Raw genomic sequence first — 13,238 nt, 5'->3', positions numbered from 1 at the left:
AACAAGGCGCTCGATTGAGTATTTCCCGCGGTGATTTATTTGAATCGTAAGCCACGCGCACTTTAGCTTCATTATCCACGAACCATACTTCATCGTGGAACCACGTTTCGATTCCGAGCTTTTCACATGGTTGGTCTCTAGTGCAAAAGGGACAACTGTATTTCGCCGCATTTTTCGTTTTCGGCGTGGAGTCCCCAGGCCGGAGGGCTAAGTTGCAACCCAAGAGCTCTGCGATTTAACATGCAGGCTATTGAAGCCCTCCCTCTGTCCTCTTTGAAAGTGCAAATGGGATCAGTTATCATTTCAAATTTGGTAGATTCAGCAAGTGCAATTTTACTAAAGGGCGGTCAATTTCGATTCAAAATGACCACAAAAGCTCTTCGACTATAGTCTGCGAGGACGCAAGGCGCAAATGACAAATGTAAGTCGGCAACACGAAATCTTATTTTGTACTTTCAGGATAGCCCAGTTCGACAGTAATGCAATTTCTTAACGCAGCACTTAGAAATCGAAGCACAATCCGATCTTGGCTGCTTGATCGATTTCCTCACTGATTGAGTTGGCAATACATGTACACAGTAATGCCTTGCAATCCGATCAAACTCAACATGTGAGAACTGACTCAGAAAGCTTGGGAATCTTCATCGATGAGTCAAAGTAAGTTATCGGACTACTGCCAACGCAGGTTACGGCGCGTACAAAAACTTAGTGAGTACGCGCTATTTGAATGGATGTGTGGGTCGACAAACGGACATGGCAGCTTTGAGCACGCTTTTCTTGTCTGTGCAACCTCTCGTTGAAGGCGTACCAGAACGGCAGTGGTGCGCCATTTGAGATCTTGTATTAATAATGCGAAAATGACAGTAAAATACTGAATTATTCTCCAGTTGATTTATGGGCAATTAGTGTGCGCATCTACAGATACATGTAGATTAGAGTACGCGTAGGAATACGTAAAGTATGTGTGTACTAAAATTCGGAAACGTGTATCTTGCACACAAAGCTCCTTCAACCAGGAAGGATTTCAGCTATGGATAAGATGTTGAAGGTGTCGACATGCTTCATCTATAAGTAGATTATCTAAAGCGCGCTTGAGTATTGCGGGATAGCACATTTAAAGACGACTTTGTTCACTTATAGCGAGCTTCACCAAGATGTCTATACCATGGTGTTTACTCTCCGAAGCGCCATTCTTCGATCTGCTCTGCCCAACACCCTACAGTACAAGTCTACCCTTCTTCCAGCGCCATCTTACGACAGCGTGTTCATCAATGGTATCTCCGCCGTCCAGTTTCATTAACGCGATCGACTCGATGTTATCCGCCAGAAGAACACCCGACCCTCTGCAGTTCGACATCAACTCATACTTGTCAAAATCAGGCGTCAAGAAAGGCAAGTGTCGCGTTTGTCGACGCGATGTTCCGTGGGTGCGAGAGCGCGTCATTTCACACAAGGTCTCAAACAACTGTGAAGGGATAAGTGAAAATGAAAAAGGCCTGTTCATGGACCTGAAACATCTTCGTGCCGGCAGAGTTGTTGTGTCGGTTGGCACCAAGCGTGCTACAACTCACGTTTGTCCTGCGAGTCCGCATAAGAAACGCCTCTTTCTCCAGACGACGGCTAATTTTCTGGACGCCATCTCAAAAGCTGATGCCGCTCATATCGACGCTGCAATTGCAGATCTGGTATTCCGTACTGGGATATCATTTCGAGTCATAGATTCAGAAGCCATGAAGAAAGTCATTCGACTTCTACGGCCATCCTACGTTGAAATCATGCCATCGGCGCGTTCGATTGCTGGAAAACATCTCAATTCGACCTACAACAAACTGTTGTCGCGTGTAAGAGAAGCCATTCGGTCAGCAAAGTGGTTCTCAATTGTCAGCGATGGGTGGTCAAACGACTCAAACGAGCATATCGTTAATTACGTCGTCATTGTTCCAGGCTTCAAGCCATTTTTCCTGAAATCAGTAAGCACAGGTGGAGTTGTGCAAACCTCGAAGAAAAAAGCTGCCGGTATTTTGGAAGTGATAGAGGAATTTGGTCCAGATCGCTGTCTCTCGGTGGTCACTGACAACGCCCCCAACATGCGCGGAGCGTGGGCAATTATTGAGAAGAAATACCCAACGATCTTTGCCAATGGATGCGGGGCTCATGTCTTAAATCTATTGATTAAAGACGTGTGTAAAATCCCTGAGTTCGCCGCTGTCCTTGCCGACTTGAACGTCCTGGTCAAGTTTGTCAACGACCACAAGTTGGTCGTCGCTGAGTTCAAGAGACTCCGTGACGTCTTGACTATTCAAAAAGGTCTCACTTTACCTTGCCCGACGAGGTGGTATACCCACTTCAATGCTTGTGAAAACCTGTACAAGGCGAAGCTGGCTGTTCGCAATCTTGCAGAGCCAGGCTGTGATCACATTCTCAAAGAAATACAGAACAAGGATGCCGTGAACACACTCCGACGGATTGCCAACTCGGGCGCATTCTGGCGCAAACTGTTGCAGTTAAAAAGGCTACTCAGTTTTCCGTCGAAGCAGATTGGAAAGCTCGAAAAGGATGGAGGAGATCTCTTTCAAGTGTACTACTGCTTCATCCGTCTCAAAGATACATGGGTTACAAAGGAGTCGCTCTGGCATGGCGATGATATCGGAAATCGTTTGAAGGACATCGTCCTTAAACGCTGGTGCTTCGTGCATACCTTTTCGATGGGGTGTGCATATCTTCTCACACCCAAATCCCAGACCATGACGTGGGACGCAACAGACAAGATGGACACGACAGAGCAGTTGCGCGACTACATACCATTGTTTTACACGGATCCAAATCTGGAGAAAACCTGCAACGATGAGCTATCCGCATACATTCTTCTCGAGCTCAACTCCCCGAGCGACCTTTACGAAAAGTACACGAAGTTGCCAGGACTGGAGTACTGGGTCCATTGCGGACGCATGATGTTTCCATTGCTGGCGCCAATTGCCATCAAAGTTTTGAGTGTACCAACGTCCTCGGCTGCTGCAGAACGAGTGTGGAGTGTGTACTCCTTTCTGTGGTCGAAGCGACGGAACCGAATGAATGCTGTCACAATGGAAAAGCTGGCGTTCAACTACATCAACAGCAGCCTACTCGACTCAGTGGACACGTACGACTACTTTGGTGAAGAACTGGATGATATCGACTTGTTCGACGATACTAACGACCTGGATTCCATTCCAGATCAGTTAGATGTTCAGTATGCCGATAGCGAAGATGATGATCTTTGATAATATGTCAGAGGTTGTTGCATGTTGTATGCCTACAGTTGAAAAGTGTGTATCTACTGTATGTATCTGTGTACCAAACTTTATCTACACGTATCTTGCACACACTATGGGCAATACAAAACAGTAGCTTAGGAGTTTCTAAACTCTTTCGTTATTTTCTAAATTTAAAATGATAACTCCTACCGGTAGCTACGCTTATTAACCAATCATAACGATGCACTGTTTTTAGGTGAATTAGGAGTCGGGAATGGCAACGCACATCTGTCCGGCACTACTTCGCTCCGAAACCGTCTTAGCATCGAGCAAAAGATCGCGATATGTAAGCACGCCAAGAAGATCCGCGCCGACGGCAAACTGAGCAACTCGCAGCTCGCAACGTGGGCAACTCGAACGTTCAAGCTGGACAAGTCTCTCTCTCACGACCAGCCCGCAATGTGGTGACTGGGGAGGCAAAGTGGGTATCTGCGCAACCAAGCCAGCTCTCCCGCAAAAGAATTGTCTGTCCCGGTGTCTGTGAGGCCGACAAGTGCATCATGGACAAGTTCAAGGACATGGACGGCGAAGTGAAGGCCATCACGGGTAAAGAAATTAGAGCTCTCGCTATTCGCATCAATGCGTACGTTGACAACGGTCAAATGAAGTTCTCTAATGGCTGGCTACATCGGCTACAGCAGCGCCATGGAATAGCACAAAAAATGAGGCACCAATTGAAATACTACAGATGATTGGTCAAAACATTCCACGAATTGTATTTCAATTGGCTAGTTTTTCGAATCCATGTGCGACACACGATTTTTCGTACGTCAGCTTTTGCACAACCTCAAGTTGACCATCACTCTTTGACTCGCCACCACCAGCACATTCCGAATTCCGCATCCGATGGCTTCCCCGCTCAAGCAGATCGCGCCGGCCGACGTGGCCAACTTCGCGTACGACCCCGTTGATGCTTCAGCACTGCAGGATGCGACGGTCATCGTCAACGACGTGCGCGTGAAGGGGGAAAACGCGCTCAAGCAGCACGCAGCGAGACTCGGCGACATCCCGTCCGAGGACACACCTCTGCTCGTGAGCAAAGCAGAACTGGCCAAGGCGTTTGAGGCACTTCCGAAGAACGAGCAGAGCGTTCTGCAGCGCACGGCGCAGCGTATCAAGGTCTTTGCGCAGGCTCAGCGTGACTCGATCTCCAACTTTCAGCAGACCATCGAGGGCGGCTCGGCGGGCCAAGACGTAAGTGGGTTTTATAACGACCTCGTGGGTTTAATGACTGAAATGTGGGTGTTAATGTATGTAGGTGTCGCCCATGAACGCTGCTGGATGCTACGCCCCCGGTGGTCGCTACCCGCTGCCGTCGTCCGTGCTAATGACTGCTGTGACGGCCCGAGTGGCTGGTGTCAAGACGGTGGTGGTGGCATCGCCCCGCCCGGCGCCTGCCACGTTGGCTGCTGCCTATTTGTCTGGAGCGGACTATTTCTTGGCCGCTGGAGGCGCCCAGGCCATTGCTGCGATGGCCTACGGAGTGGGAGGAATCCCGCCTTGTGACATCATTGTAGGACCCGGTAACAAGTGGGTCACGGCGGCCAAGTCGCTCGTGTTCGGCAAATGCGCCATCGATATGCTGGCCGGACCCTCCGAGTGTCTCGTCATTGCGGACGAGACTGCAGACGCTGCGACTATCGCGGCTGATCTACTGGCCCAGGCCGAGCACGACACGGCGGCTGTACCCATCCTGGTGACGACCAGCCAGAAGATTATTGATGCAGTGAATGAACAGCTCACCAAGCAGCTGGAGACGCTGCCGTCAGCTCCTACGGCCAGCGTCAGTGTGAAGAACGGCTTTGCAGTGCTGTGCCCCGACATGGCTACATGTGTTAGCGTGTCGGACTTGCTGGCGCCTGAGCACTTGGAAGTTATTACAAGCAACGCGCGTGAAGTTGCGGACCAGGTCGCCAACTATGGCGGTCTGTTCATTGGTGGCCGTGCTGCTGAGGTCTTTGGAGACTATGGTGCTGGCCCGAACCACGTGCTCCCGACTGGCGGCACTGCCAAGTACACCGGCGGACTGTCGGTGCACACGTTCCTCCGTATCCGAACGTGGATGCGCATTGACGACGCACAAGAATCGCAGGCTCTCGTGCAGGACTCGGCATTACTGGCTCGTATGGAGGGTCTTGAGGGCCACGCACGCGCTGCGGAGAAGCGGCTGCTGTAGAACGCGTGAGCGAGACAGTGACGTGAGTGCGTGGACCGGCCATGCACGACGAATACAGATACTAGTGCATATGTCTCGTGCTTACTTTTATTTTATCTGAATAGGGACGCTTGTGGTTATAATGTGGATGTGTGTCCCCATTACCACAGCTCCAAAAACTGGGATACGAGATGTTGAGGAGCTGCTGCGACCTGGCGGACCATTTGGGCTTCACGTGGGAGCAGGTACGCAGCGATGGAGAAGAAATTGATGCTGTAGTCTTGCCACAACACCCAGACCAGAAGTCCGAGCATGATGATGAAGAAACTGCGATCAAGCCAAGCACTCTTGCAGCTGGTGGAGTAGCTGTTAAAAGTCCTTCGTCCAGGTGTCTTTGCAGCACTGATCGCTTGTGCTTTGGCGCGTTCTACAAGCAGCAGAGTCTTTTCCTTCTCCAGACCGAGTAACTCCTGCAATTTCTGGATCTTCACACGCTGAGCAGCCTGTTCAATGTCTTCAAGTTGCTGTCGTCTTCCGCTCTTCTCCGTCGTCGACGCGTTGATATTTGTTGGATCATCTGAGATCGTCGAGGTTTCGTCACTATTGTCAGTGATCTCTCGGTCGGTGGTGTAGTCGAACGGGTTGCCTGGATAGAACGTCAGGACGGAGACGACAATGAGTCCAAGAGCAACGCCGACCCCGACACTTTGAAGCTCGTCCATCGTACGTGTTGCTTGTGGCTTGTGCTTCCTCTTCTGCTTTGGATGCGTCGTTTGAGTGACAAGACTTTTCCTTGGATGAAACTGAAGCGATCAATCGATCAATATGGGACGATGGCAAAAGTCTGTAGGCTCTATTGGGCGTTATCCTAATTCATCCAGGAGAATTGAAAGGTGAAGTCGGCGCCTACGACATGCACAAGCGTGTACAGCTCAGAAATGTCAAGAGAAGAATACAAGACTGAAGATATCTTACCGAAGTGGACGACGCGAAAGCTCAAGCTCATCAGGACCCAAGTCATCAACTTCACCTGCACCAACAGCATTTGAGTTTCCAGTACAAACGCCAAGTGATACATCGCTTGCAGCCGACAGTTCCGCATCATCAACAGCGTGAGCATCACAAACGAGAGGAACTCGAGAAGCGCGTAGATGTAAACGTTGGCCAGTGTATCTCCGACATTATCGCGATCGATACCGATTAAGTCCACGTGGTATGGTGCACTGGGGAGATTGACAACCAGGAAGATGAAAAGCCCGTATAAAACTGGAATGATTGACTCCAGATACTCCGTCAACAAAAGACACTCGGAGAAGAACAACACCTCGAGCGTCTGGCCAAGAATATTGCGGTGTGAACTGTCAGAATCGGTACTGCTCATCGTCATATCGGCTGGTTCTTGCGCAATTTGGACTGGTTTTACTACCGTCGTGGAGAGGGCACTTGGTTGCACTTTCTCGGTGGTACGAAGGCAGCTACGAATGGTGTTTGAAGGTCGGACTTTCGCCACATTAGAACAAATGGAACTGTGCCTAGATGCGCGAAGCTGTGGGAGCGTGCGCACACCATTTCCTGGCAGCGTTTTCAACTTCTCGAGCAGATCTCGCCCCTGTGGTGACAACTTATGGGGAAGGCAGGAGAAGAGCATAATATCTCTACGACACTGCTGCTCGAAGTTATCTGGATCACGACACAAGAGGCGGACTACCGGGAGCAGGCTATCGTTGTCAAGAGAAATGCCACAGGCGTCGCGAAGTCGAGATAATATCGTGTCAGACTGCCGATGCAGTCTTCGTAACGAGATTGCGTTTTGTCCAAAGTCGAGGACCATCATCGTCGCTACAGTCTTGATCGAAGACGTGTTCTGCATGCAAGTGGCGAGGTACATGGAGTTGAAGAAGTCGACGGTGAAGATGACGCCCTCTGGTACCATGTCCTTCATGTGTGCAATAGGTAAAGAAACCAAGTTCTTCATGAGGAGTTTGATCACTGGGAGCAGGAGGATCACAGGCAGCTCGTAGTGGGTGTTGGTGACTTGATCAAACAGCGCTTCGTATGCGGCGTAGGTGATCGCCATGACGGACTGAGAGCCACTGAAGCCGACGAGCAAAATGAGTTCGTGTTGATGCGTTGCCATTTGACTAACGACTTGCTTACCAGCAATTAAATGGAACAGCACGACAAAAAGCAGCACGTACAGGCTCATGACCGAGAGGATCATGAAGGGAATTGGAAAGACCCAAAGCGCAGCAATGAACATCCCAATGACAGGATAGCAAACTCCTTGGCCGATGAAAAGAAGCGCAAGTTGCAGATTAGACAGCACAACTCCAGGAATCATGTAGAGCGCGAAAGCTGCCATGCCGACGGCCACAACTCCGCCGAGGATGCCGACTCGGACCCAGAAGCCGTAATTCGCGCTCCAACCTTGTGATGGGTCTTGAAGAGGGATGCATTCTTGAACAAGTACGAGTGTTGCCATGGGTAGTGGCGCTCCAATACACACAACGAGCACCCGAAGGAGGGAGGTGTTTCGAGTGTATTCTTCCAGTGCTAGCAGTCTCTCGATGGAGTACTTGCCACTATGACTGATTTGAACCGAAAACCAGAGATGCTTAAGTTTCGAGAACCATCCAGCGCGGTGGCTTGGCTGTTCTTCACTGGAATGCTGCGCTCCGGGGTCGTTGGCAACGGCATTGGGGGATAATGGAGCGACCATAAATCCGACCTCGGCTTGGTTTAGAATCCTCTGAAATGAATACGGTGCGAAATGAACAAGGTGCAGTAAGCACCTATATGTGGAATCGATAAGGAAGCCGTACAGCCGTTCCCGATTTGGAAGCAAACATAATCATGCATCAAGCATCCCGCACATTCAACGCTGACCGTCATGGTGAAATCGTGGGCTACTCGTAAGCCATTGCGTATCCAAGAAAGCAACACGGTGTTGTAATTGTTTTCAAACCTATCAGACGATTACGATTGTACTACGCCCGACACTAAGTAGTTCAAGCTGCAAACTCGTCCCAGCACAGTTCGGTGTCACAATTCTTTTCCCTTTCGCAGAGCGACGACTGACTTGTCCGACCCAACGGCGGCACTCGCTGTCGTGAGCTCCCGTACTCATTCTCACATTCGACCGCAAAGACCAAGTCACCATGGCTCCACCCACTCTTACAACGAGCAATGGCGCCCCGATGCCGCGATACGGACTGACGGCCTCCGCCACTGCTGGGTCCACTGGACCACAGCTGCTCCAAGACTTTGAGTTTATCGACCACCTCTCGCATTTCGACCGTGAACGCGTCCCGGAGCGCGTCGTGCACGCCAAAGGGGGCGGCGCATTCGGATACTTCGAGGTGACGCACCCCGAGATCACCGACTACACGTGTGCTAAAATGTTTTCGAATGCCGGCAAGCGGACGCCAGTAGCAGCTCGATTCTCAATCGTGACGGCGGAATCCGGGAGCCCCGATACGATGCGAGACCCGCGGGGCTTCGCGCTCAAATTCTACACGGAAGAAGGCAACTGGGACCTCGTGTGCAACAACACACCGATCTTCTTTATCCGTGATCCGATCCTGTTCCCGAGCTTCATTCACTCGCAGAAGCGTCTACCAGCGTCGCACTTGAAGGATGCCAACATGGCGTGGGACTTTTGGTCTCTACGTCCCGAGTCGCTACACATGCAGACGTGGTTGTTCTCGGATCGTGGCATCCCGGACGGATACCGATTCATGAATGGCTACGGCAGTAACACGTTTGGGAACGTGAATTCGGAAGGCAAGCTTACATACGTCAAGTACCATTTCAAGTCGGATCAAGGGATCCGTAACATGCCCGTGGACGAAGCTGCTTTCCTGGCTGGCGCCGACCCTGACTATGCGAACCGCGATCTGTACGAAGCCCATCGAAGGCGGCGAGTTCCCGTCGTGGGACCTTGTACATCCAGACGATGACAGTGGAGCAAGCCAAGAAACACAAACACATCGCGTTCGATGTGACCAAAGTCTGGCCACACGGAGATTTCCCGTTGAAGGAAGTTGGACGTCTGGTGCTCAACAAGAATCCACGCAACTATTTCGCTGAGATCGAACAATTGGCCTTCTCCCCGTCGCACATGGTGCCTGGAATCACTCCTTCTCCCGACAAGATGCTACAGGGCCGCTTGTTCTCGTATCCCGACACTCTACGTCACCGTCTTGGCAAGAACTACCAGCAGATTCCGGTTAACCGTCCGCTGAATGAACCGCAGACGTATCAACGTGATGGCCCCATGGTAGTAAACGGGAACATGGGCGATGCTCCAACTTACTTCCCGAACAGTATGGGAGGACCCGAGGAAGTGGAATCGCTGCGCTACACAACGTACGATGGCGAACATACCGTGGTGGACAAATACTCGTCTGCCTACGATGACAACATCTCGCAAGTCCAAATCTTCTACCGTAAAGTACTGGACGACGAAGCTCGCGAACGTCTAACGGATAACATCGCGACGTCGCTTGTGAACGCCTCCAAGAAGGTCCAAGACCGTACGCTGGACAACTTCAAAGAAGTGGATGAACACTACGCTCGACGTGTCAAGGAGAAGATGGACCAGATGTTGACAGCCAAGGAGTCCGTTCCCAAGTCCAAGAAACATATTACGGCGCCACTGAACCCTCCACGTAAGGCGTTCACACCCGTAGCCCCGTAGGGTGCGGCATGTTCGTGAACCAGACGAAGCACGCAGTTCATTTGGAGAAATAGGCCCAAGTGTTGATGTTTTTTATGCTACCGATTAGGAAAAAAAAAACATGCGACGTTTTTTTTAATTCGTTTGACTATTCTTGTCTTCGTTTCAGGCAATGCCTAGCGGTATCCTCGACCGAGACGAACGACGTGCGTGGCTTGATGAGCAAACGAAAGAGCGTAAGAAGCAGCGGGAGCGTGAACAAGAGCTACAACTTGCAGCTTTCGAGCTGGAAAACCAGAAACTGTGGGCTCCTTTTGCCCATCAAGCCAAGACTTCGGGAGAACTCAACATCGCTTGGAAACAAGCTCGCGGTTTCTTCACATGGGAACGAGTTCTGCCTTTCCGCGATCTATTGGCGTTGAGAATTACAGGTCATGACTTAGGAGAACTACCGGAAGCTCTTCCACTAGCGCTTCCTTCACTAGAGACGCTGTCGTTTATCGACGATGGCCTTGAAAAACTTCCGGAGAGTATCGGGACGCTGAGGTATCTGATGGAGCTGGATTTAACCAAAAACCGACTTCGAGAACTGCCAGATACACTCACAAAACTTACAGCACTGAAAATATTAAACTTGTCCTGTAATGTATTGGAGAAACTACCTGAAGAGTTCGGGAAACTCGAAAAACTTGAGAAAATATGGCTGGAAAACAACAAACTTACGCAACTTCCAGCGTCCATCGGAGGCTGTCGAAGTGCTCGTTGCGCTAACTTTAATTGTAACAAACTATCGGAACTTCCCGAGTCGATAGGAGCGCTCACAGCGCTCACAGCCTTGTCAGTCAACATGAATGAGTTGATCGAACTACCTGACACTATCGTGGCTCTCCCGAATCTACAGTCGCTGCATGCATCGCGTAACCAGCTCATCAAACTACCTCGTTGTATCGGCGACATGCAGGCGCTTCGAGAACTGCGACTGGACTGGAATTCCATTCAAGAACTTCCTTTTTCCTTCCGTGCACTCACTAATTTACAGTTTCTTTGTATGGAACAAAACCTGCTGCGTTTACCAACCATCGACGTCATCGCACGGGGTGTACCCGAGACTCTGAGTTACATGGACAAAGCTCTTGTCGAGTTCCAACGAAGCAGCAGACGAGAAGTTGTCGAAGCTCTTCTGGACGTGCTCGCATTCGCATCCAAACTCGTGAAAGATTCCGAGTCTAATGACCACAGCAAGCTCCAAAGCAATGCCGACGTTGTCTCTGATCTCCAACTTCTCCAGTCGTTTTTCGAGTCCAATTGCGATCATCTCGCACCTCCTAACTGCGAACTAAAGCTGTACGGAGTCGTATGGGACAATTTCTACTCCGATTTACTCCCTGCAATTGAGCGTCAACAAGAGCTCGCCACGACAAAAACTCTCCAATCTCAAGGAGCTCCCATGCCGTTCTCGCAACGTTTTTCTCCGGAAGAGATCGAAGACGCGCTCATGAACTACGACGACAAGTTCGGCGTCGTCAGTGTAGCTGGTGGGGGAGATATCCCAGGCGTTCTGGTCGAATTTCGGCAATGCGCTTGTCTGGACCCAGTGGCTCTCCGTGAACGTAATCAACAAGTCCGTAAAGCCTGTTTGCCTCGAGCAGAGCCGTACCGTTGTCAACGTATGGGTCGACTTCTACGGGCTCAGATGCTTACGAAGGATCAAGCTCAAGACCAGCTCGCTAGTCTCTACTTACGAGCCAAAGTGGCTCGTCTCGAACTGAAAACGCGACGTCGAGCGATCGAGTACATTAATTCCACCTTGGGCGTGGTGCACTTTGAGCGTACAGCGCGAGTCTTGGCGCACGAGATGCTACAACGTCGTCGTCGCCTGCGAAAACTCTACAGAAAGCACGAAAAGGCTCAGCGTCAACTCGATTCTCGTCGTGACAAACTTCGTCGGAAAGTTGAAGCTTTCCAGCGTGCGAAAGACGTGCGATTGGAGTCATCCAAAGATAAATATTCCCGTTTAGAGAAGGACCGGGAGACTGTAAAACACGAGCTGGAGAGAGCAATCGCGAAAGACAAAGGCGGTGCGTTAGCGGCAGCGAAGACGAAGAAATTAGGAAAAGTAGACGAGAAAATGTCCAAGTTAAAAGCAGAATTGGAAGAGTCAGGACCAGAGAATGCGAAGATTTATGACATCGAACGAGCCATCACGAGTCTGGACGTGGAGAAGCGAGCACTTCACAAGGCCACGGAGAAGACCCGTGCTCTGGAAATGGACGCCGATATCGAAGATGACGAGGAGGAAGAAGATAATTCCGACAATTCCGAGGAGATTGAAGATGAAGGAGACAATGACGAAGACTCTGAAGGAAGCGGAGAAGACGGTGACTCCGAGGACGACTCCGACGAAGAGGAAGCTCCAGAGACTGAGACGTCAAAGGAGAGCTCTACAGAGGCACCAGCGGAACCGTTTTTCGATATCGAAATGCCTGATATGAATATTCAAGATTATCGTAAAGCTGCTATGAAAATTGTGGACCAGGAGCTTGAAAAACGAGCACTTGGCGTGATCGAGAAGAAGTCAAAACCTAGCGTCATAATTGTAGCGAAAAAGCCAAATTTCATCATGCCGCTGGACGTTCCGGTTGAGGAACTTATGGAGCTGTTCCAGACTCAAATTCGAGATTCGTACGTGGAAATGCAGTGCACGAAAGTGTCGAAACAGGCCACGAAAGAATTTCTTCAGATGCGAGCAGTGCTTCAGAGATGGCACGGCATGGGTACACGTGCTGTGTTTGAAGCCTGGCACGAAGTGGCTCGAGCAAGTCGCTTGGATGCAAACGCTGTTAAGGCTCGTGCTGAACGGAAGAAATTACTGGAGAAGCAGAATAGAGAACTCGAAGAGCAACTTGCACGTGTGGAAGCTCGACTATGGGTACAGCGTTCGGATATGTATACGGACGCAATCTACTTTGAGAACGAGCAAACAGGTGAGACCCGATGGGAACCTCCGCAGTATTGGGCGGAGGAGCAGCAGCGACAACGACCAAATATGAAGATGGACGACGTTCCTCGACTCAAACTTCCTCCAATTTAAATAAAATACAGAATAAATTAC

General features: G+C 50.4%; 4 protein-coding genes across 4 annotated transcripts; 3 read left to right on the top strand and 1 right to left on the bottom strand.

Annotated features, from left to right (window-relative positions):
- Window positions 1-3,793: 3,793 nt before the first annotated feature.
- PITG_15294 (histidinol dehydrogenase, putative) lies at window positions 3,794-5,469 on the top strand (the record flags this gene model as incomplete). The annotated part of the gene is made up of 3 exons (XM_002898692.1): window positions 3,794-3,876; window positions 4,118-4,487; window positions 4,552-5,469. 3 exons carry the CDS (start codon window positions 3,794-3,796, stop codon window positions 5,467-5,469), a joined length of 1,371 nt encoding a protein of 456 aa, XP_002898738.1.
- An 847-nt stretch (window positions 5,470-6,316) lies between these two features.
- PITG_15293 (uncharacterized protein) lies at window positions 6,317-8,167 on the bottom strand (the record flags this gene model as incomplete). The annotated part of the gene is made up of 1 exon (XM_002898691.1): window positions 6,317-8,167. The coding sequence occupies one exon, from the start codon at window positions 8,165-8,167 to the stop codon at window positions 6,317-6,319; it is 1,851 nt and encodes a 616-aa protein (XP_002898737.1).
- A 439-nt stretch (window positions 8,168-8,606) lies between these two features.
- On the top strand, window positions 8,607-10,147 carry PITG_15292 (catalase; the record flags this gene model as incomplete). The annotated part of the gene is made up of 2 exons (XM_002898690.1): window positions 8,607-9,290; window positions 9,401-10,147. The coding sequence occupies 2 exons, from the start codon at window positions 8,607-8,609 to the stop codon at window positions 10,145-10,147; spliced, it is 1,431 nt and encodes a 476-aa protein (XP_002898736.1).
- Window positions 10,148-10,298: 151 nt separating this feature from the next.
- On the top strand, window positions 10,299-13,217 carry PITG_15291 (uncharacterized protein; the record flags this gene model as incomplete). The annotated part of the gene is made up of 5 exons (XM_002898689.1): window positions 10,299-11,312; window positions 11,427-11,523; window positions 11,566-12,381; window positions 12,502-12,653; window positions 12,735-13,217. The coding sequence occupies 5 exons, from the start codon at window positions 10,299-10,301 to the stop codon at window positions 13,215-13,217; spliced, it is 2,562 nt and encodes an 853-aa protein (XP_002898735.1).
- Between the last annotated feature and the right edge of the window lie 21 nt (window positions 13,218-13,238).

This window comes from Phytophthora infestans, genomic scaffold (assembly GCF_000142945.1).
Source record: "Phytophthora infestans T30-4 supercont1.35 genomic scaffold, whole genome shotgun sequence".
Lineage (NCBI taxonomy): Eukaryota > Oomycota > Peronosporomycetes > Peronosporales > Peronosporaceae > Phytophthora > Phytophthora infestans.
The sequence above is the reverse complement of the archived record's forward strand: the minus strand, read 5'-3'. Positions and strand labels throughout refer to the sequence as shown.